Here is a 23,988-nt window from a genome sequence, read left to right as displayed (position 1 = left end):
TTTTATCGTTAACTCGGTTTTCCTGGGTCTTTTCAGTGTGTTATGAATAAATCGTATTTTTTTCGGTACCGGTACTAGTTTTATTTTGTTGTATTTATCCGCGACACCTTAAAGGCCGTCCATCCATCCATCCATCCATCTTCATCCGCTTTGTCCGGGGCCGGGTCGCGGGGGCAGCAGCCTAAGCAAAGAGGCCCAGACCTCCCTCTCCCCAGCCACCTCCTCCAGCTTATCCGGGGGAATACCAAGGCGTTCCCAGGCCAGCCGAGAGATATAATCTCTCCAGCGTGTCCTGGGTCTGCCCCGGGGCCTCCTCCCGGTGGGACATGCCTGGAACACCTCACCCAGGAGGCGCCCAGGGGGCATCCTTGTCAGATGCCCGAACCACCTCAGCTGGCTCCTTTCGATGTGGAGCAGCAGCTGCTCTACTCTGAGCCCCTCCCGGATGGCCGAACTTCTCACCCTATCTCTAAGGGAGAGGCCAGCCACCCTTCGGAGGAAGCTCATTTCTGCCGCTTGTATCCACGATCTCGTTCTTTCGGTCACTACCCACAGCTCGTGGCCATAGGTGAGGGTAGGGACGTAGATCGACCGGTAAATTGAGAGCTTCGCTTTTACACTCAGCTCCCTCTTCACCACGACGGACCGGTGCAGCGTCCGCATTACTGCAGCTGCAGCCCCAATCCGTCTGTCGATCTCCGGCTCCCTTCTCCCATCACTCGCGAACAAGACCCCGAGATACTTGAACTCCTCCACTTGGGGCAGGAACTCATCCCCGACCCGGAGTGGGCACTCCACCCTTTTCCGGCTGAGAACCATGGCCTCAGATTTGGAGGTGCTGATCCTCATTCCCGCTGCTTCACACTCGGCTGCGAACCGTTCCAGTGCGAGCTGGAGGCCCTCACCCGATGAAGCCAACATCATCTGCAAAAATCAGAGATGAGATTCTGAGGCCACCAAAGCGAAAGCCCTCCGCCACTTGGCTGCGCCTAGAAATCCTGTCCATAAAAATTATGAACAGAACCGGAGACAAAGGGCAGCCCTGGCGGAGCCTATCACCCACCGGGAACGAGTCCGACTTATTGCCGGCAATGCGAACCAAGCTCTTGCAACGGTTGTATAGGGATCGAATGGCCCGTAGCAATGGGCCAGACACCCCATATTCCCGCAACACCTCCCACAGGACACCCCGAGGGACACGGTCGAATGCCTTCTCCAAGTCCACAAAACACATGTAGACTGGTTGGGCAAACTCCCATGCACCCTCAAGTATCCTGGAGAGGATAAAGAGCTGGTCCAGTGTTCCGCGACCAGGACGAAAACCGCATTGTTCCTCCTGTATCCGAGGTTCGACTAACGGACGAACTCTCCTTTCCAGCACCCTGGCATAGACTTTCCCAGGGAGGCTGAGGAGTGTGATCCCCCTGTAGTTGGAACACACCCTCCGGTCCCCTTTCTTAAAGATGGGGACCACCACCCCGGTCTGCCAGTCCACAGGTACTGCCCCTGATCTCCACGCAACATTGCAGAGGCGTGTCAACCAGGACAGCCCTACAACGTCCAGAGCCTTCAGGAACTTGGGGCGGACCTCATCAACACCAGGGGCTCTGCCACCAAGGAGTTGTTTAACTGCCTCAGCGACCTCGCCCCCGGAAAATTGTCAGGCGGTGGAAGGAATACTTCGAGGACCTCCTTAATCCCACTGACACGTCTTCCGAGGAGGAAGCAGAGTCTGGGGATGAGGGGAATGACCCACCTTAAAGGCCGGTCCATGAAAATATTGTCGAGCATAAACCGGTCCGTGGCGCAAAAAAGGTTGGGGACCGCTGTCTTAGCAGACTAATAACCAACCTTTTCCATCAATCTTCCAAGTACGCTTGCTGACAACTGTATTCAGTGTTGACAGTTTTGTGTTATACAAAAGTGTTGGATCTCCAAGTGATTAGGCTGTAAAAATGCTGCCCACCTCACTACAGGTTTCCTTTGAACCTTAAAACATGAGAAGACACTCCTAGGTCTTTCAAATAACAAAATATTTCATATAATATGTATTTAGCTTTTTGGACATGTGTTTAGGCACAGAGCTGCCGAGTGATTTGTAGACAAGCAGCTGTATGTTAAAATCAGTGTCCTGAATGACACTACTAGTGCTGGTGTAGTGAGCTTGTATTTTCTTGTCAGCAAGCTTTGTTTGAAAACTGTGTAGTTGTAGTTAGGAAAGTCCTGCAGTGGTGCGTTGTGGTGTAGTGGTGAATGGCATCCAAATAGACAAATTAACACTCTAATTTTTATGGTTTAATTTTAATGGAGAGACAGAATATCATTTAAAAAACACATACCAAAAAACATATTATACAAAAGTTATAATTTGCACCGAGTGAGAAAAGTGTTTGATCCCCTGAAAACCAGCCAGAATTCAGGCTCCTCTCAGTTGTATTCTCCAGTTTTAATTCCTCTTTCTGTCTCTTTAGGGTAACACAGTGCTCCATTTGGACTTGGTGACAGGCGCCTTGCGGAGGCTCATGATTTCCCCCGACAGTGATCAGTCTTCCAGCAGATCGTCGAACTGGTGGAACAGTAAGGAACAACAGGTCAGAAGACTCTGTGTCTCCAGAGACAAATTTAAATTCACTTGTGGCTCGTAAACTCTTTGCTTTTCATTCAAGGCTTTATTTTTTCCACGTGACTAGATTTAAATCTGACATTGAACTAGACTGCATTATGAAAAGACTTGTCAATTATTCATCTGATCATTCCGTGAAAAGATTTGAACTTAATGTGTTTTTGTTTCTGTGATTGTTGCCTGCAGGCAGGGTATAAAATGTGTCGTGACTTCTCCCACAAAAACTGGCTTCTGTTCTATAAGGAGGACAGGTAAACTACATCCATGACATTGTTACACAGCACCAGCATCCTGAAGTCCTGTGGTATCAGTCGCTGCTTTTGCATGTGCAGCAACCAGCTGGAGGTCCTGGATGTGCTTGAGGGACGAGTTCACTCCATCTCCCTTCCGATCAACCTAAAGTCTGTCTTCCTGGTGGCAGAGGACCGCTGGCTGCTGCTGGAGAGCAACTCTAACAAGTAAGTAATGGATCTCAAATATCTGTCCAGGTCTCTGGATTGAACTTTAAAATAATCGTGCATGTCTGACTGTATAGGAAGTTCCTGCTGACCAAGCCCATGCACATGGCAGCTGAAGACTCTGGAGTCTGTCAGCTTCACAGCATCAGTGAGGACTCAGTCAACTCAGGCCATGGAACAAGCTCAGGTATATATTTATACACACAGACACACACACACACAGAGTCGAAATGAAAAATCTTACTTTTCTTGTCTTTATCATTCAAGCTTGGGACCTCTACCAGAGGTCTGGGAGCTTAATGGTCCTGCGCAGTATCTTAGCTTTAACTAGACTGGTGCTCTTCTGGACACAGATCTGATGTCGTTCCTGGGATGTTGTGGTCTATCACACCAGGCAAGATCCTTGGTGCTGGCTGTGCAAAGATACCCAGAGACAATCCAGCACATAACAACAGTGTCCAGGATGCTAGCAGGCAGGGCATACATGGAATAGCAGAACCAGGTAGCCTGTATAATATACAGGAATACCTGTGCTGAGTATGGCCTGTCCCAAGGTCAAAATGGAAAATGCCCCTTTGAGTTGTTGAGAACAACCGAGTTATGATCCTGTAGGACTTCCAGTTACAGACAGGCAAAGTGGTGGCGGCTAATCAACTGGACATAGTGGTGGTAGACAAGCAGAGGAAGAGGGCTGTAATGATAGATGTAATCTGTATTGACTAGTGGCCTTTAGCTCTGATGGCCACAAGACGTGTCTTCGGGGTTTTCGTGGTCATCATGATCCTGATGACCCTGACTGATGAAAGCCACAAGCCTAAACACGTCAGTCCAGCAATAAAGATATGTTCTCTACAAGTTTTGACTTCTTGTGGTCATAAATCTTAGAAAGCTGATGTCAGTAACTGGTGGACAAATATGCAAAACAACTTCAAGATGTTGTTCAATGCTAGCGTCTGGAGGCCAAATATGCACTTACTTTTTCCATTCAAGAATATCCGTTTATATTTTTATCAATAAATAATTGAAAAGCTAATAACTTGTGATGTTGCTCATGTAGATCACCTTTAACTTTTAGAGACTGTTTCAAAGTGTTTGCTTGTTTAAATATGTCAAATATCCACTTGTGGGATATACTGTTTTTTTTTCTCCAACATTATATTCATCACATTTTTAAATGGACTAAAAAAGCCACAAAGAAACTAAAAAGAACAAACAAACAAAGCGGGTCCTACTGCGCTTAAAAGGTTTGCACGTTTTGATCGTAATTAGTGAAATCTCTTTTGAAATAATCTTTGTACCGTACCATAATTTATTGATATAGCACTTTAAAAACAGCACATGGGCAGCCAAAGTGCTGTACAGCAGAAATATAAAAAGTACAATAAATCAATAACAATAAATTAACAATGGCAGTTACTCACTGAGTCAAAAGCCAGCGGATAAAAATTTGTTTTTAACCTGGATTTAAAGACCAATACTGAAGTAGATTGCCTAATGTGACGAGGAAGAAGAAGAACTCTCAGTCTCCTCCAAGTTTCAGCCGCGATTTAGGGGCTGAGAGCAACAGCTGCTCAGCTGACCGGAGTAAACGAGGGGGGCTTCAGCAGATTGGACAAATATACAGGCGCCAAACTGTTTAAGGATTTACAATTTAAAATGATTTTAAATTGGAAGCCTTTGTAAGAAGGCCAGAACTGGAGTAATTTGCTCAAATTTTCTTTTACCAGTTAAAAACCGTGCTGCAGCATTATGCACCAGTTGCAGGTGTGACAGAGCGCCCTGGCCAACCCCTATTAAAAGGGAGTTCCAGTAATCCAAGCGTGAGGTTATAAAAGAATGGATGACAGTTTCCAAGTCACGCCTGGAGAGAAGAGGCTTACCTCTGACAGACGTCTGAGGTAAAAGAATGAAGATTTCACCAAGCCATTTACGTGGGCATCAAAACAAAGCGCACTGTCGATTTTTACCCCAAGATTAGTAACCGAGCTTTTCAGGGGTCAGAGCAGCAAAGTCAACATCTGGGGTACCAAAAGAACGACTGAGACCGAATAAAATTCCTTCAGTTTTCCGTTTGTTAAAATTTTAGAAATTTTGACTTAACATCGCTAAGACAATCAAGCAGGACTCCAACCGAGGAGCTGTCAGAGTGATTAAAAGATAGATAAAGCTGGCAATCGTCACCATATAGATGAAATGAAATTTTGTGTTTTCGGAAAATCGCACCTAATGGCAAACCGCAATCTCCCTATGTTTATTTAACAGATTTTCATGTTCTTCTGTATTGCTGTGTAGCAGTTCTTAAAGACCCAATTAACATGGAGACTGAAATAGAGAGAATTAAACTAATAACAGCTGTATTTCAGACCTCTAAGTTTATACATTAAATGGCCATAAGTTAAATACATTTTCAAATGTTTAGTCATTTGAAAAGTCTATAGCTCATAGTTGTCACACTTCAGTGGATTGTATTCTTAAGAGGAAATGCGGGAGCTTCTTGACAGGTTTCTAAATGATGTCATTTCTGCATTCTTCACATGAAGTACAAAGATTGAGTAGAGTTGAGTTCAGAAGTAGGGCAATTGATTTCCCAAGGAGCGAGGGCTTATAAAGAAATAAAAATTAATATTGAGCACGAGTGAGTTCAGCTTATTGATGTGACCCTCGACAACACTCAGTCCCAGTTTCCCCCAATGGACAAGTTTCTATTTCTTTCTTTTTCTCACTGCTTTCTTTCATGTTTCTGTTCCACCAAACTCATGCTGGTCCATCACTGCAGCCGAGTTGTCTATACCCCAGATGCTGTCATGTGAGCAGCTACCCAACGAGAACCTGAGTGCCGCTCTGAACCAGAAGATTGTTTCCCCTAACCGTGTGCTGGTTGACACAGATTCCTACGCGCGGCTCATCGTCGGCTTCCCAGATCTCATGGTGAGATTATGAGGGAATTTGGTGAAGAAATTTGTGTGACAATAATAATTCTTTTTCCAGTTTCCTGTCTTCTTTCTTTTTATGTTTCTACTAGAAGTAGAAATATCTAGTTTAACTCTATAGAGCTTGAAGGGAAGCGGGGTCATGTGGCGTTAACATTTTTTTGGAACCTATTTGAAAGTCAAAGCTAAGACAAGGCCTAGCTTTGAGTCTGTATTTTATCTGCCTGATTCATGTATGAAAAAATGAAAGCGTTAGAGAAGATGTTAATTGAAAACAAAGAGCATTGTGAGTGAGTTACTCTAATGCGTATGACCGATGGCTTAAGAGTGACGTTTTCCTTCGGATTTCTTCTCTTGATGAGTCACCTAATGAAGTGTACAGCTTTAAAAGACCCGTCAACCTATCAGCGATAAAGAGTGGTGACAGCGGGGCTCAAGCATTCTTCAGAGGAGGGCTTCGGAGCGCCACGGCCAAACAGGAGAATTGTGTCGGTCTGATCCCGGTCAATCAGGTGGTTCGAGCTCTTCCACCTAACAAAGTCCCCCTAAAAGAGCTGTACCCCAAAGGTCAGAGTTCACCTTACATAAAGGTTTTCAGGAAATATAAGTTTTGAAAGTTTTCAAAAGTTTAAAGATTAGTTTTCTTTGCCACGCAGACGTCACACCTCCAATGACAGCAGCATACCTGGAGGTGACTGATCTCAACTCCAAGAAGCTCAAATATATTCCTGTTCCAAGGTAAACCGCTGGTGTCTTACTACCTCACTACCTCATTCTGCAGTACTTTCAGAACAAGAATGTAACTTTACATCCTTTGGCTCCAGCTAGAGGTCAGTGACAGCATTGCACTATAAAAGAAAAAAAACCCAAAAGTGCTAATATATCTTCTCTGCATCTTACATGTGTTCAACCTTGGAAACTTGTAATTTTTTTAGAGGACATATTACGCTTTTTTCCCCCTAATTTTTGTCTCTTAGACAAATGGATACTCATATTTAACATGGACCAGGTTCCAAAAAAATTAACCCAGCATATGTGAAAATTGTCATTTCAAGTACACCATTCTGCCGGTAAGCGCAGAAGCCCCTCCCATCATCTATTTAAGAGGGGCAGCTTTAAAGGGTGGAAAGAGATAAAACATTTGTTTCAGAGGATGATCTGAAGGCCTGCCCCAAGGCCCAGTATAAGATCTGTACAGACCATGAATAAATATCGTTACTATAATTGCATAGGATCTGGAATAGAAAAGAGTGGAATAAAAACTCAATGGTCCCTGCTTATCTAAATCAACTTCTTTTTCTGTGTTCTGTGTTGTGACCTTTTCTTGTATCTGTAATTGGCAGGTCAATGACTGTGTCGCCCTACACCAACTGGGTGTCCAAGGTGTCAGAGTGTGATGTGCTGATAGCTGCTCTTGGTTCTGGAGGTGTCGTCACGGTGGATATGGGCGGGTACATCCGTCTCTGGGAGACAGGATTAGACACCTTGCAGCACTCACTGATGGAATGGAGGAATATGATTGGCTCAGAGGACGGCAGACCCATACAGGTAATACAACAGAGTGTCTTTGAGCACATTACATGGCTCATTGATAAGTTTCTCTATAGAATTCCACAAAGTGGCAAATACAATGACTAGAAACGCTTGCAGCCTGCAGTTAATCTCCACACCACAGAGGGGCAGCACCTCTATTTTAAAGCAACTCTCCATTGGAAGTTGCTCTGCATGCTCGCCTCACTCTGGCAGAAGACATTAGCTGAAACATTTCTGTTTTTGTGCTAAAGGGAATATTTTCAGCTCCATAATTCATGACCCAGCTGTACCCAGGGTGGGTGGTTATGAATGGCTGGCTGTCGTGCTGATGATGCAATAGCTTTGACCCTTAGTGTAGGTCAGAACATTCAGACCAGAGCACTGAGACAGCATTGTTTAGGTGCCCACATGTGCACATAGACACAAACATTCTTGGCATATTGGAGTCGTCCACATGCAGAGAGCATTAGCTGCAGATCTGTGTTTGTTGCACCAGGCATGAAGATAGAAGATGCAACATGGCCTGAAAAAATGGTAACAAGGAGACCAATCATGAAGTTGTATAATATCAGTGACTAATTTTTGGAGTCTGAGCTATTTGCATTGGTTGCTGTAAAACATATCACAAGGCTATCCCAAGCGTCTTTGTGTGAGATTATAGACTCGAAAACACCCATAGCTCACCGTTTCTGCCTGTTTCTGGTTTAGATTTGTCAATAGTCATATCTTCTTTGGTGGGTCACCTTGAGTCCACTGTAGGTTAGACTTGGACAGACTCTCCCTGTGCTCAGTCTCAGCAAACAGCATGGGCTCTACTGAGTTTGTTCACAGCCGCCTAAAAGGCTCTCTATATCTGCTTTGCCAAACAGTGTACATACTACGTTAGCTCTATATGGGCGTAGATGTTTGCACAGTATGTGCCAAGTACCTTGTTTTTATGACATGGTTATAGAGCATAACAAAATGGGTTCTGACTAAAGTGTGAAGTGGAAAAAAGAAGGAAATCTGTTCATGCTGGAAGTGGTTAACAGGTTTAATAAACAAAGCTCATGTCATGATGGCTTATTGCCTTCGTAATACTCATTAATACCTCTACTGTATACTTCTGGAAAAGCACGCAATGAGCTATGTGTGTGTGCCCAAGTAAGCGTGGCGCCTCCACACGTCGCTCTGACTTTGCTCCATTACAGCATAGCTGACATCATTCCTGCAGACAAAGATACATAGGAGACATCACTCATCATCTATCTGCACGCATGGTGCCAGATTGGTGTCTGCAGCTATCCTGCATATTGCAACCAGTTATAGTCACTCAACCTGACACTTAATTGTGTGATTTGTTGTTTTTACACTTCCCTGTTTTCGGCAGGTTTGGCCAGGTGCCACTTTTCCATCTACCTGGCCTTTCCCCACTGACACAAGCTCTTCAGTTTCACTCATATTCATGCATGCACATGCTTGCTCCCTCAAAGTTTAAAGCATCTGTAGAAGTGTCTACAGATGCTTTGTCCCACCTTAATGGACATATTTGTATGCTGTACCAGTTGTAAAGTATAGGGCCAAGTATGTTAATACAAGTCATAAAAATATGGCATGTTGAACTCTGAGACAAAGCTTTCTAACCACATTGCTCACTTCATAAATTAGTCGATCTTAATAATAGTTTCCGAAATCTCTTTATGCCCATCCATTCATGCATCCATCTATATGTTCATTTTACTGAAAAGCCATTGATTAATGGTGCAGTGTTTCCTACACCATTAATTTCAGGTCATTCAGAACCTGCACGCACACACACAACATAACACAGCTTCATCAATCTGCAGATACACTGAATCACTGAGACCTTTATATAACACACAGAATATTTTTGAACGTTCGTGTACGGGCACGCATTTATGCTGACACCCACACACTAGCGTGCGCCCAGCATCACACTGGGACATGTATTTACTCAAGAAAAGGGCTGACCTCATGCACTATGTGTGACTGCATACACACATTCAAAAGTGTGTATTCACACTTACACCATCGCTCTTATATCACTGTCTGTCTGTAGTGGTCTGAAGGAGAATAAGAAATTTATGAGGTTATTTATCCTAGAAGACAAGGCGTGGACCGCAGATAAGAGACAGACAGAGACATATACTGGTAGAAAGCAAAAGAAAGAAAAAGGGAGGGGTAAAAACGTTGATTCCCACTGTCATTAAAAATGAAGTTTTCTCCACTGACGTTGCCGTCCTTTTTCCCTTAATTCCTTCTTTTGGTTTCTGCCTGTCTCTCAGCGCTAACGTGCCATCATTAGCTTACTGTTTATGAGTGGGACATGCAGCAACAGCAGCACACAAACACATTTATCCAAGATTTACGCAGTAATTTGACATCAACCATTCAGTTCTGTGGTGCTTCTTTAAACCCCAAATTGTGGTTACGGAGCGTAGTAATCTGTCTTTTGTTTGGAGCAGGAAATTCAAAATTACTTTAGCATGAGACAAGCACCAATCAAGCATGCTGTCCAAACATACCCAGACTCTGTGGAGAAATAAATGAAAATTGGCATCAATGCAGGTATTATAAGGTATTTACAGTTCAGCATGTTCTTCAAAGGTGTTTTCCTGCTCTTATGGAGCTGCTTAAACTGCATCAAAGCTTTGCCTTAAGCGTGATACAATCTTGGAATATTCATTCTAATCTAAGCAAACATCTCTACGCATGAAGCATTCAACTCTTAATTTCATTCATTACAGTGTGTGGTTTTATCAGTTTCGCGTGACTGGTAAGAATCATCCATCCTTAAATCCTTTTATGCTAAAGACGCCAGTATTAAAAAAAACAAAAAAAGCGAGGGTTTTAATTCAATTGTGTGTCATTGTTTAAATCAGTGGTGTCAAACAGAAGGCCTGGGGGCCAAATTAGCCCGACAGAGACTCCCAATATCTTAAAATCCCACTGGACGGCTTTGGAAAATGTGAAGAAGGGCATATGTTTGGGACTTTATTTTACAGTTTTTCCTACTGATCTATTTGTCTATACAGAAAAAAAGAAGAAGCAAAAACTGTGTTTTCTTATTACAAGACATTTTGGGAAATGAGGTACTTTTACAGATCTATTAATTACAATTTAGTCCCAAAGAGTCATCCTGACAGATTTCTTTTCATTTACTACAGCAGAATTTCTTCATCGTGTTGAAAAACTGAGATGTACTGTGGATTAAATATTGTGTTATTTTTTTTCATATGAACATAAGTAAGAGATTCCATATGTGTTTAAGCTTCTGTACTTCTGTACTTTATATCTGGTTATAAACTTTATAAAATCTGTTATTTTAAACATGCTCAAGAGGTCCAGTTCAGTGGCTCGGATATGTGGAGGTAAAGCAATGCCCCAACGACCTTCTAATCCATTCAAATGGAGGAATTATAAAAAAGAGAATGTACAGTTTTATGTGAGATGTTGCATAGAGGTTAAAACCATTTTTTCAGTGAATTTTAACATGAAAGTCCATGTTTTTTTCACCTTTCCATGACATCTATTTTTCAGCCTGGGAGGTCATCGGTTGTGTTTTTCAAAGACAATGAGCATTCAGTTGCTGTAGCAAGATCTACTGGAACAGTTATAGTTTAGCCAACATTAGCTGTGTCTGAAATCACTCATTTACTAATCCTGGTATAATAGACAGCCGATAGTTCACTCAAAGCTGAACAGTAACTGACATAATGAACACACGCTTGCACATTGTGTCATTACCATAGGCTGTTCAGACTTTAACAATCATTCTGGAAACTCTAAATTCAGCACATTTGTGAGACTGTAAGTACGTTTTTCTTTTCTCTTCTTTTCTGTTCTGTCGTTCCAGTTTTAAGGGCACTACACGGATAAGTTCTCATCCTTAATTAAGACATTCTGATCAGTTGATGCAAATTATATGTAACACACCATGTAGCAAACAGGGAATGATTTTAGACATGACCTTTTATTACAGCTAAAGATGATACAAATATTTTTGTGTGCATAAATATCTTTTATGGAATTAAAGGAGAACAATTTGTGTTAATACATCAAAATATAGCTTTTATAATGGATTTTATATTAGATTAGAACTCAACACTAGTTGAGTTCTAAGAACTCAACCCTTTTCCTGGTTTGACAGAGTCAGATTAGAGTGCATTAGCAGTGTGGTGATACATTCATAATTATGCTGCGACGCAGAGAGAGTGTTATATCTATATACAGTGTGATGACAAGGGTGAATTACTGAAATAAGCCGACGCTGAGAAAATCCCATAGCTCAACTTCCTCTGTGAATGACAGGCACAAAATGAGCATCGGGGACCAGGTGATGTTAACCTGATGGAGATGGTGCTAGGTTGGTGGCACTAACTTTTATCGAGTGATTGCAATCTCATTCAAAAACACTTGTATAGCAACTGTAAGCCTTAAAGTCATATTCCTGTGGATCAAGTGCACACACCCACTCCTCAACATGACACAGCTGTGTGCAGCACAGCTCATGTTATGCAGAGGTTTCTGAGAGGCACGTTAGTGTGTAATCAGAGATCAGTTACAGTAGTGGAGGTGAGCTTTGGTTATTGACCAAGGTCTCACTACTTACTTAGGTTAACACTAGTTTCTTCTTAATTTTTTTAAAGACATTTTTACTGTCGGCCAGTATAGGCAATCCTCATGTCAGTCTGTTGTGTAAGGCAGCCCACACAGCTGGAGTTCTGCTGTGATTGTGCCTCACTCTTTGAGTCTGTGTCTATTTGTAGGAAAGGAGAGTGTTTAAAGTTGTGCTTTGCATGTATGGCTTGATTAGCTATTTATCAATGAAAAATCAAAAACATTGGTCCAGTCACGCATGTTGTTGTCCAACTGTAATCAAGCGCATCAAGCTAAGTACCATAACATGGCTTTAAATAGCCAGGCCTCAATTGTTTTCTGCAACCTTTGAGGCTGGTCTTGGCAAGGCTACACATCAGCATCAACATGAAAAAGCATCATTTTGGCTCCAGTGATTGGTTTGGGGACATCTCCCCTTGGGAAAAGGAAAAAGTGAATAAAATATTTTGATCTTTATTTGGTTTTTTTTAAAGATATTCTCCCGCGTTTGTTCATTTGTCACTATGTTACTCATATGTGAACTCATAACTTCACAGTATGCTACGTATGAAAATTGGGACTGATGAGTAGACGTGGTAGAGGTGGATGGTTTGAAGCAGCAGGCAGAGAGACATTTCACAGATGGTGATGGGAGCTAAAATAGGCTGCCAAACTTAGAGGGTGTGTTTGTGATGTGATGTGAAGAGAGGGTCAGGTTATGTGTGTGTGACGCAGAGCAACTCCAGTTGTCTGCCCGAACTAGCTCGCAGGGTTCCCTCCATCTGTGCTCTCACGTTGTAATGGTGACACATGCTCTACATTACCTCCAGTCTCCCTATGTCTTATTATTTTAAGGCTGACGAGTGACTTTGTCTGCAATAAAATAATATCAGAAATGTCAAATCTACTTTTAGACACACTTTAACAGTTAGTTGTCTTAAATTTAAAATTGGAATTTATTATACATTCTGTATACATTCTTTCTAATGGCCAGCAGGGGCGATTCATCTGGTTGCATTTGTATAGACTGTGGAAAAATGACTCTCATTTTGTGAATTTAGCAGACACTTTGAAGATGAGTTCATGGTCTTAATCGCTATTTTCAGTTCTTATTGAAAGCAACTTGATGTTCATTTTAAACTATGCTCCCCATTGGTGTCTCAAAGGTTGACAACACAGGATATGATTTAGAAGGACCTTATATTGTGATCAACAAGCTGCTGCTGTGTATGTCGTGTTTAGAGGTGCAGCTTGATTTAAAACGTTAATGTGAATCTGTTCAAGGATCCAAACATCTGTTGTCTGTCTGGTAAATCCCGTCATCAATAATAGAGCCTCTGTTTAAGCTCAGTACCACAATGGGCATTATCTTGTCCGTATAATCTGACTTGCTGTGTATCAGACTGGTGCTCCTAATCTGAACTAAATATAGAGAGCACTGCTGATCCAGCAGCTTCGTGCAGGTGTGGGAACAGAGCCTGAGCTCTGAGCTCCTCTGTGTGTCAGTGTGATGCGTGGATACTGGGTGAGGACGGGGAGGGGAGGGGTCCTTTTCAGCAAACTGCCGCTCCCTTCAGATAAGTCTCTGTTAACCGCTCAGACCACAAGAAACCAATAAAAAAATCAACAGCAGAAAAGATAATAACTTGAACATACACACAGCGCTTTCCACAGTTTACAAGAGACCTTCTTCCCCCCACAGATACCATTTGAATTCCTGCAATATGTAAGAATGCAGCTGAACCACAGGGGATACACTTAGTCTCTCACTGAACTACCCGTTTCTCTCTCAGTCCTTCAAGCGTGCCAGACTCTGGCCTGCCGCCCTGCCTCAGAGTGAGAGGCAGCATGCTGATTTTGGCTCTGATGGTGCCATTGAGATGGACCTAAAAAAGCAAAGTTTTAACCTCTGTGTCTCCTTCCCTCCGTCTATTATCCCCCCTGCAGAGAAAGACAGAGCTTATTCTGTCCATTCTGCTAAGACCTCACTACTAAATGATAGAGACTCCTTTAATTCTAATAATGCTTTGACTGATAATGCTATGTAACTGACTGTTTGGTTGTGTGTATGGCCCTCACATACTAGTTCAGTGCATCATGACATTGCAGAGAAAGGTTTTAGAGAAATGATCTGGGCTTATCAAGAAATGATGGCTGATCTCAAACCGGATTACATTAGGTGCTATTTGAACACACATACTTAGATTCTTTTTCATAATATGGATACATTTTTAGCTTGTCAGTTCAATTTACTCTAAAATAATAGAAATACCGAATTATTATTTTGTGCATTTTTGTTATTTTGTATCAAAAAATGAGCATGTTTTTGTTGGATGTTTATGGCATTTTTATGACATCACCCACATGGCTTCCCTTCATCCTATCCTTGCAGATCACCATCCAGAGGGACAGTGGCCTGGATGTCAGCGCCCCGAAACATGGCAAGATCGACCCCCACAATGCTCCTCATGTCGGGGGTAACCAGTGGGCGGGAGGCACAGGTAACAGTTGTTTCTGACCACATTGTAACATGCATGAAATAAAAAAATCCATGTGTCCAAATATATCCACAGACCCTTCTATAAACCCATTGCCATAACTTGTAATGTAACCTATTAATATGTCCCTAGTATTGTAACTACATGCATGACACGTACACATTTTCGACTCTTTCTTCTGCTAACTTTTTTTTTTTAAATTGACTGGAAGAGAATGGATCCCCTTGAAGTGAGAAACTCCACCACCAACTAGTGTTTTGGCAGCAAAATTGCTGAACTTGGTTAGTCTGCATCATAGACACAACATAGATTATGTATCGTCATCTCAGGCACAAATCTCTGGCTGTGAAGATAGAAGCCTCACCCACCTGCTGTTCAAACCCGTTTATGATGGCAACCAATCTGAACAAAGCTGAAATGGCTTCTTTCAGTCAGAGGCCTAGTATAAGATAAAGAGGCACAGACAACTCCAAAATAAAAATGTCAAGCTTGTTAGCAGCATTATAGGTCCTTTTGAGTCAGAAGATGTGGTCAAATTTAGAAGGCAGCAGGAAAAATCGTCATCAGTCGTAGTGGTGAAACAGTCAGTTAATGTATCGTCTGTCAACAGAAAATTAACAACTTTTATATAGTCAGTTATAATGATAATGATCTGTTTTACATTTGTGAGGTATGGCAATACTTTTGTGTCAACGTTTATTAATGACAAAAGCTTTTGTAACAGTTTGAATCGCTTTCTCTACAGGTGGCAGAGACACAGCAGGGCTGGGTGGCAAGGGAGGCCCCTATCGTCTGGATGCAGGGCATAAGGTCTATCAGGTTTCACAGGTGGAGAAGGATGCGGTTCCTGAAGAGGTCCGTAAGGCAGCCCGAGAAATGGCTGAAAAGGCCTTCAAAGAAAGGTAATATGCATGAAATGCATGCTAAAAATAGCTGTGCGGTGTTGGAAAGCACGCTTGATCTTTAACCATATCCAAATAGAGTTAATGCCACAGGTGCAAAACCATGGAGAGGTGTGCAGACTTTTTTTGTTGGTTTTTTGTTCACTGATTGTTGCAAAAAAACAACAACTGAAGTGTCTGAGGTGTATAATATAATGTGATGTGAACCAGATGTGTGTGAACAATACGCATGTGTGGGCCATCTGCCACCCCAGGTATGGTGCACCAAACAACTCCAGGGTGCTCTGTCCCAGCTGGATGGTAAAGCACAGTGGTAGATCCCACTGGGCGACCTCTGTGTGTGTGTGTGTGTGTGTGTGTGTGTGTGTGTGTGTGTGTGCGCGCGCGTGTTGAGCCCATATTCACTTCAGAGGAGGTTAGGTTGCGAGGGCATCCCTTTCACCAGCTCATCCATGAAGGGCGTCTCTGTTCACTTTAGCTTCAAACAGTCCCCCCTTCCCCCTCCCTCTTTCCTGCATTGCCCTTCTCATACACTGCCTGCTTTCACCCCAAGAGGACAACCTCTCAGATTCTCCTCTCTCTCTCTTTCCCCCTCTTCTCTTCCCTCTGTCTTTACCCATTTTAATAGCCTTGTTTTTCAGATTTTTTCCTCTGCCTTGTCTTCAGCCTGTCTATCACTAAGCTCAGATAATATCTAGTAGCTACATGCTGACGCTCTGCTATTCACTCACATGTCACTCTAACAGGTAAGCACAGACATAGAAATAAAGGGCTGCTTGATTTTTCTTTTCCATGCCACAAGCCAACACTGTCAGCCTTTTTCCTATTCCTTCCCAATGTGTGTCCAAAGTCATATGTTTACTTAGCTTTAAGTTAAGCATCAGTAAAACTAAGATCTTTGCAGAAACCTTTAAGTAAGTGACACACGCACACACACACGCACACACACACACACGCACGCACACACACACACACACACAAAGATCTTCTGCTTGTTTTCAGTGGTGGTGAAAGACACCAGAAATAGTAAAACTCCCATTTCGATCCTGTGTTTTGTGGCCTTGTTCTTTCCTCTTTGCAGTCATCCCCTTCTTTACAGTTTCACTCTTGCTGCATCCTTACTTTTTATTTGAATTCCATAGTGGGTTTATGGACGTGCCCTTAGGATCTGCCTCCTCAAATGCAAGAAAAGCAAAAGTTATATATAAACAAGAAGAAATGCTGGTTTGCAATGCAGTTTATTTAAGATGGTCCAATCAAAATCTGAATTTCCCTTTGTTATCATGGAAAAAGCATCCTTTGGTCTAAATAGGTGCAGGAGTATCCAGCTTGCTGTTAAAAGCCAGCATCCATAATGGTATTGGTGGGTTTGAGTGCAGCTGGTATAACTAACACTTATATTTGAAAATGCACCACAAATGAACAACAGATCCAGACGCCTTTTTGGAGACCTCTTGTTTTATTTCTGCAAAACAGAGCCACATCACATTCTGCATGTATTACATCAGCGCTGATATCAGACCTCAGCATGTCATGTCTGGCCTGCAGACAGTTTTTCCTGTGCTGCAGGAAACACTGAAAACATTTGATGGATTATGAACAAAAACTGCAGGAAAGGAAGCTGGAAAAACTGGAAAACATTTGAGTTGCAGTTGTCCCTCTCATTTCCCGAAGTCTTCCAGTGTGGTTTCAATGAGATTCGTTTACAAATAATCACATTGTTGTTAAATTTACACTTCACCCACTGGTTCAGCTTGGAAACACGATTGTAGTTATGTTTAAGGAAATCCAAAGCAAATACACAAGAATGAGGTTTCCTAAATACCAGAGTAACAGATCCAAATCCAAAAAATGGGTGTCCCGCTTCAAGATTTAATGGGTGTTAACAAAGCTGTTATTGTTTAGTGAGGACTGTATTTCAAAGTTTCATTGCAATGACTGTAAAGAAATGCTCACATAATGTGACAGTTAATAGTCAGGCGACCACAAAGGCCTATTTAACCGCTCAGTTCCTCTAATTAAATGCATGACAATAAAGGAGTGAAAAAACACTATGAAAAATAGGAAAATAAAACTGTCTCTGTCCTTGGAAAAGGAGCTTTTTTGAGTGGAGGACAGCTTGTTTAGTAGCAGGGAGTGTCAGCCTTAAGTCTTTGTTTTTGTGGTTGTTGTATGTGAGTTTTCAGTGTGCTGGCTCCACCTTATTTAGTAAAAACCCTCTGTTGCTCTCTCCCGTATAAGTCAAGGTTCAGGAATTTGCAGGAAATAGCTCCGGCCGCTGGCCAGAGTGTCTGCTCGCCACATCCATTGCATGCATCCTCACACTGATGCACGTATACACACACATAGGAATGTGTGGAGGAAGGCGTTGCTCTTGTTTTGTGGACTGACGCGACGCAGTAAGAATACACAGAAACAAACAAAATGGCTGTGTGTGTAGGTCCGATATTACTTAATGCAGATCAAGTTTGTTTATTGTACATTTACCTTTATTTAATTTCCTTTTAGATTCATTTGACATAGATTCTACTCCAAGAGTCCAAGAGGACACTAATATGATATGATGAGTGGTATACCTAACAGCTGAGTAGTAAAAACTTTGAAGTATCATTTATTTATATAAGTTGTAGGAAGGTCATTCACAAACAGTGAGGATGTGCACAGGGGATACTCTGCAAACAAATTTAGACTGGTCTCAGATCAGATGTGCACAAGTGATAAAGGCCTTTAATTCAATCCAATTTAGTTTTAAAGAAATAAATAATCATAATAATAATTCTGTCGTTATTTACTGTTTTCCAGAAGAATACAAACCAAAAAAGGCTCATGGAATTAATTCAAAGAAATTAAATTATATATTAAGGTTAGTCATAAGGTTTAGGCTTTAGCAAACCCGTTTATTAAAATATATTCCAATAAGCAACCCTTTCACTACAAGGCCCCAGTTGTCACATTAGTGATCATAGATCAATTATAAATGCTTTGCATCATGAAACTGCATTCATTAAACAAATATCATTATTGTCACTTATATACTGTTTTTGAAGCCTCCGTTAATGAAGCCTGAGATGCAGTTTCTTTTTTTCTAATAGGAAGTAACAAATTGAGTGGATGCAAATTAAAAATATTAGCTTTTCAAACTACAAATTCTTGTCTTTATACTGCATGACTTACCTGAATTAACATTTTTTAAAACTGCCATCCAAGTGTTGGTGATTATGAGTTTGTGTGTGTGTGTGTGTGTGTGTGTGTGTGTGTGTGTGTGTGTGTGTGTGTGTGTGTGTGTGTGTGTGTGTGTGTGTGTGTGTGTGTGTGAATGCATGATCTGTTTTGATTGCATAGCCGATGCCTGTGCAGTCTGTGTCAGTATTTTGTCTGAATCTGCTCACACACAACCGATCCACACAGATTTGTTGCAGCCTGTGATAGATAAGGCTTACTCTCATCCCTGCATTGTTTTTTTTAAGTCACTGCTCTGAATGTCTGCAGTGTTGACGGTCTAGTCGTCACCAAAGGTTTCAAATGCGTGTCAGAGGATTTCACCCACTTTGCACACACATACACACACCAGCATGAAGGACCCTTACCACGCTTAAGGAAGGTTCTGTGTCTTTGTGTATAAGTAATACTAAAGTACCTGCACGCTGGCGTTACACCGATAAGCATGACTTGGGGAGAAAGGAGCACCTGTGTCTTGATGCCCGCAGGTGTGTTCTGGAGAGCACATGGGTTCATATTTAGAAACACTGACCCTTTGTCAGTTTGTTCTCAGGTGTCCTGGGCTAATGAAAAAAGGGCTCTGTTTGTACTCTTTCTGTATCTCACTGCCTCAAGATGCACACGGTGTTAATTTGGACAATAAAGGTTTAGTCATAGCTAATGCCATGCATCTCCCCCTCCCCTCTGTTTTTGTCTGACTTTTTGTCTCAGGTTGAAGGAGATTGATATGAGTGAATACGATGCTGCTACATACGAGCGCTTCTCCAGTGCCGTGAGGAGACAAGTTCAGTCACTCCGCATCATCCTGGACAGTTTACAGGTTGGCGTCACACCACACACTGTTTGTGTTTAACACAAGTTTCCTTGTTTGAAGGTATCAGTGTTTTTGCAACATCCAGGTTCATCTGCAGTAGCTTTTTTTATTTATTGCTCAGTCCCAATATTATAAAATGAGTAAAATATTGAAAGCCAAGATTCCCAATTTGCTGGTTTAAGTGGTTGCTTGTAATGACAGGCTCGTCTTTGTCAGATCAGTTTATTTAAACACCACCAACTCAGGCTGCAGTATCTTCTATTGTACGGCTTGACACTGAAAAAAGTCATGGGGTCATAAAGTCAGCAGATGACAATTGGTTGACCTTATACATCCTCGCACGTGGTGCTGGACACGGAAAGAGGGGGCGCTGTCCCCCAGGAGCACTCTGATTTGTTAAAGAGAATGCGGACTAAGATCACAGGGAGTGGTGGTATTGTCTACGTTTCATTATTTTGGTTTCCACTTTCCGCCCTTTGTTTGGGCGTCTTAGTGCGAGCGTCTCTGGTGGGTGTGCTTGTTTGTGTGCGTTCATGGGCATCTGACAAGAACGCAATCATGCAGCCACGATTACAGAGCAGTGACACTGAACTGTGCTCTATTATTCTTCTATCCAGGTGTGAAGGTGTTTTTTTGCATGTGTTGTGCTGTGGAGGGTGTGTGATTTTGTTTTCCATCCAGGTGGGCTTTGAACATGAGTTTGGTTGTAATTTGCGTTTGTCCTTATTGCCTTGGGCAGCTTCTTCACTGGAAAGATGATGGAGATCCCACTAAAACCCAGCAGGCAAGACGCTATGAAGTCATGTCAATTTTTATGCCATTCCTACAGAGGGACTGAAAGGAGTCATACACACGCACACAACTATAAATGGCAAGCTTTCAATAAACTGATAGTGTATTGTTTCCATCTGCTGGGGTTTTCCTCAGGGAAAACCCTCTCTATTTACCTCTCAACAATAGACTGGCTTGGAACATACAAACCCTCAGCCCGCATTGTGAAGTTCTAAAAGTAAGATATCAGTCCGAGCTGACCGCAAAGTGTTTTTATTTTACGTTATTGATGAGGAAGAGTATCCTGGCTTTTGCGTCAAGACATTTCATTAATATGACATTAGGGCTGCCACGATTAGTCGACTAGTCACGATTATGTCGACTATTAAAATCGTCGACGACTAATTTAATAGTCGACGCATCGTTTGAAGCTTTGTAAGATCACAAAGGACGCAGGAATGAGTAGTAGGATTTAAGAGTGTAATAACGGACTGAAACAGAAGATGGCAGCACTGCATGTACAAGGATGCCAGCTGCCGTTAAACCCCGAAGAAGAAGAAGCTGTGTCCCAGAATTCATAGCGCAGCTGTCAACAATGGCGGCAGCTAGTTAGTTTTAACTTTACTCTTATTATTCTTTCTGGGTCACAAAATAAACGTTTAACATATTTTCAGGCGAGAATGTAACTGTGTAAACCTCAAATATCTGCTCAGTTTATCAAGACACCGCATATTTTCAAAAGCGCTCCGACGTTTTCGGAGACGTCTGTTACCCACTAGCTCGTTAGCTAGGCGGGGGCAAGGCTAACTAGAGCCGTGAGAACACCGGACTCCCGGCAAATCGTTTTCAAACCCACCGCCGTCTTTCGCTAGTCAGGTTAAACATATATATAAGTCACTTAGATAACTTAAAAATGTTATTGTTTGGCTTTCTTTAGTATTTTATTTGTTCCTGAGTAAATCGGTTTGGCTGAGATTAAAGTTATAGTTTTTTGCACAGCTAAAACTGTCAAGCAGACAGCTGATTATCAGAAGTGTGAGACGCTGGAGAATATACTCCGGTGTCCTGTTATATTTTAGAAAGCAAGGAGTTTATTAAACTTCACCGAAACAATCTGCAAATTTCATTAAAAATTAATAAACTACCATCTTGTCTTTATTTTTAGTTAGCACAAACACTTCAAGCTGTAAGCTAATGATAGTTATATAAGACCAGATGCTGCTGGTGCAATAAGCTGTACGCTGTACGTCCAATGGATGATGATCTGATTAGTCGACTAATCGCAAAAATAATCGGTGACTAGTCGACTATCAAAATAATCGTTTGTGGCAGCCCTATATGACATTTAGGTGCCGCACTAACACAACACCTCTTTCAGTTACAGTTCAACATAGTTAAAAAAAACAGCGCCTTGAGCCAACTGTTGTTGTGAATTGGCACCATGTGAACAAAATTGAACTGAATAGTTAAATTGAAGCTGACACCTTGTATTTTAAATGAGATGCGCTTAAGCACCAGAAGTAATAACTTCAGTCTGTTGTATTTCTGGATAGGTAATTTTTGTGCCTGCTTTGAGAAATGTTGTTGCGTCATGAACGAAGAGAATGTGCATCCATTTATGTCAGAATCGTTTGTCATAGTGAGGAAAAAAGGGATCTGGTTCCGTTACCTTTGTTTGTGCTGTTCTACTGTGCACTGCATTCAGAAAGGTGAAAGTAGTTGTTACATCTGTTACTACTTATCAATGATGTGAAGTCAAACAACCTTGTTATTGCTGGCTATTCTTTGTTTCTTTGTGTGCTCACACGTCATTTGCCGTGTAAAGAAAATCTCAAGACACGAAACCAAATATCCTGACTCACCAGTAACTGCAGGAGTGACCTAAAGAGAATGGGGAGAGGCACATCGGGTTTCCTCTTTGTTTGACGTCTTCTCCCTAAAGATCTCCTTCCGCTGAGGGAAAGATGAGGGCAGGACAGGGAGTGATGGCGCTCTTCCTTTCAGGTTTTCTCCTTGTAACATCACAAGAAATGGGGCCACAGATTCAGTGTAGCCTTTTCAATGTAGCCTTAGCCTCTTTTTGTTTGCTGGGTGTGAGTGCTAGTTGTTGGTATTGGTGAACTTTGAGCTCCTCTGTCATCTTTAAAAACCTCCATCAAAACAAAATCATCTCTCCCAGGCATATTTGGCTTACTTATTCTAATTTGGTGGATGTGCTTTCAGGCTAAAGGGAAGGAGCGGCAGTGGTTAAAGAACCAGGCTCTGGGAGAGCTGGATGACACCAAGATCATCGATGGACTGACTGGAGAGAAGGCTATATATAAACGCAGGGGAGAGCTGGAACCAGAGGTGTTTGTTTTTTCTTGAAACTTTCTTATTTTTGAATCTGCCACACCACCAAAGACTGCTACACTCACTCCCACAGTCACACATAATTTTGACCTTTATCTGTCAGGCGGTACATTCCAGCGGTGTGTGTGTGTGCGAGATTATTATTACACCCTGCTGTTTCTGCTCCAGCTCACTCAGTTTCTAGTTACGTCTTGTGCTGTCATCTGTGCGCGCATGCACACAGCAGAAAAGTAGTTCCCACACTAATCATGCCAACACACACTAGCCCATAATATAAATACTGTGTTTTTCTAACGTATTTAGCTCCAAGTCTTACATAGTTTTGGTCTGAGCTGAGCTACATTCAAATAATTGCACCCAGTTTTGAAATCCCGACCTTGTGTAAAATATTATTTTTATGTAACTACACCATCTAAAGTAGGGATTTTAGCTCGATTTAATCAGTAGTTGCTGATGTATTTATTTATTTAGTAACTTATGTGTGCTTACAGCTGGGCAGCCCTCAGCAGAAGCCCAAGCGGTTACGGGTGTTGGCCGACGTGTCGGGCAGCATGTACCGCTTCAACGGTGTGGATGGCAGGCTGGAGCGCTCCATGGAAGCTGTTTGTATGGTCATGGAAGCTCTTGAGAACTATGAGCACAAATTCAAGGTGAAAACGCTACATCGCGCATCACAATACAGAAGATTCTATGTGACTTTTCCTAAGTCAGGTGATAGATAACAGCTGCATGTCCAGTATATGGAGTTTACTTCACATGAACAATTACTGTGCTTCCTTTGTGTTAGTACACTTTTATATAGTACACTTCATACCCTATATACTTAGTGTAAATCTTTATTTTAACTTAAGTATCAAGTAGTCGTACATGAAATAATAATAACTATTCAAGCTTTTGTTTCTGGTGTGAAATTCATTATTGCCATAATTCCTGAATTGCACCCTCGTATATCAAAACATGCAGTGTGTCTTTTAAAGCCTTTCTCATGCCACACTGTGATCTAATTTGTCAGTGCTTTATTGGGTAGGAATTGGTAATACAGTTGACGCTTTTCATGGAAAATCAGGAGTCCGTTGTAGCCACGAGAAGTGGAATCGGTCCAGAGATGGAGCATGAAAAGAGACAGGGGGAGACGGGAGTGCATACAAAAAAAGTTTTGGAGAGAGACAGACTTCTTGGCCCCTTAGTGACACTCAAGCCAACCTAATACTGATCACATATCACACAAACTCGCATACACATTTTTCAGTGTTCCACATGGCATTTCAGTCTCACTGCTGTCTTTGAAT

General features: G+C 42.0%; 1 protein-coding gene across 1 annotated transcript in view; it reads left to right on the top strand.

The window, feature by feature from the left end:
• Window positions 1-23,988, top strand: part of vwa8 (von Willebrand factor A domain containing 8) — an 88,409-nt gene that overhangs the window by 60,704 nt on the left and 3,717 nt on the right. The window contains exons 30-42 of the mRNA XM_085383430.1: window positions 2,472-2,591; window positions 2,810-2,874; window positions 2,956-3,081; window positions 3,159-3,268; window positions 5,858-6,009; window positions 6,374-6,578; window positions 6,668-6,749; window positions 7,355-7,559; window positions 14,536-14,644; window positions 15,387-15,543; window positions 19,474-19,582; window positions 22,571-22,696; window positions 23,191-23,349. Of these exons, the coding sequence (XP_085239556.1) occupies window positions 2,472-2,591; window positions 2,810-2,874; window positions 2,956-3,081; window positions 3,159-3,268; window positions 5,858-6,009; window positions 6,374-6,578; window positions 6,668-6,749; window positions 7,355-7,559; window positions 14,536-14,644; window positions 15,387-15,543; window positions 19,474-19,582; window positions 22,571-22,696; window positions 23,191-23,349 (1,725 nt within the window). The remainder of the gene's footprint in view (window positions 1-2,471; window positions 2,592-2,809; window positions 2,875-2,955; window positions 3,082-3,158; window positions 3,269-5,857; window positions 6,010-6,373; window positions 6,579-6,667; window positions 6,750-7,354; window positions 7,560-14,535; window positions 14,645-15,386; window positions 15,544-19,473; window positions 19,583-22,570; window positions 22,697-23,190; window positions 23,350-23,988) is intronic.

Source organism: Rhamphochromis longiceps, linkage group LG16, assembly GCF_057381845.1.
Source record: "Rhamphochromis longiceps isolate RC_006_pf linkage group LG16, R_longiceps_female_GT1.1, whole genome shotgun sequence".
NCBI lineage: Eukaryota > Metazoa > Chordata > Actinopteri > Cichliformes > Cichlidae > Rhamphochromis > Rhamphochromis longiceps.
This window is presented reverse-complemented; position numbering and strand designations above follow the sequence as displayed.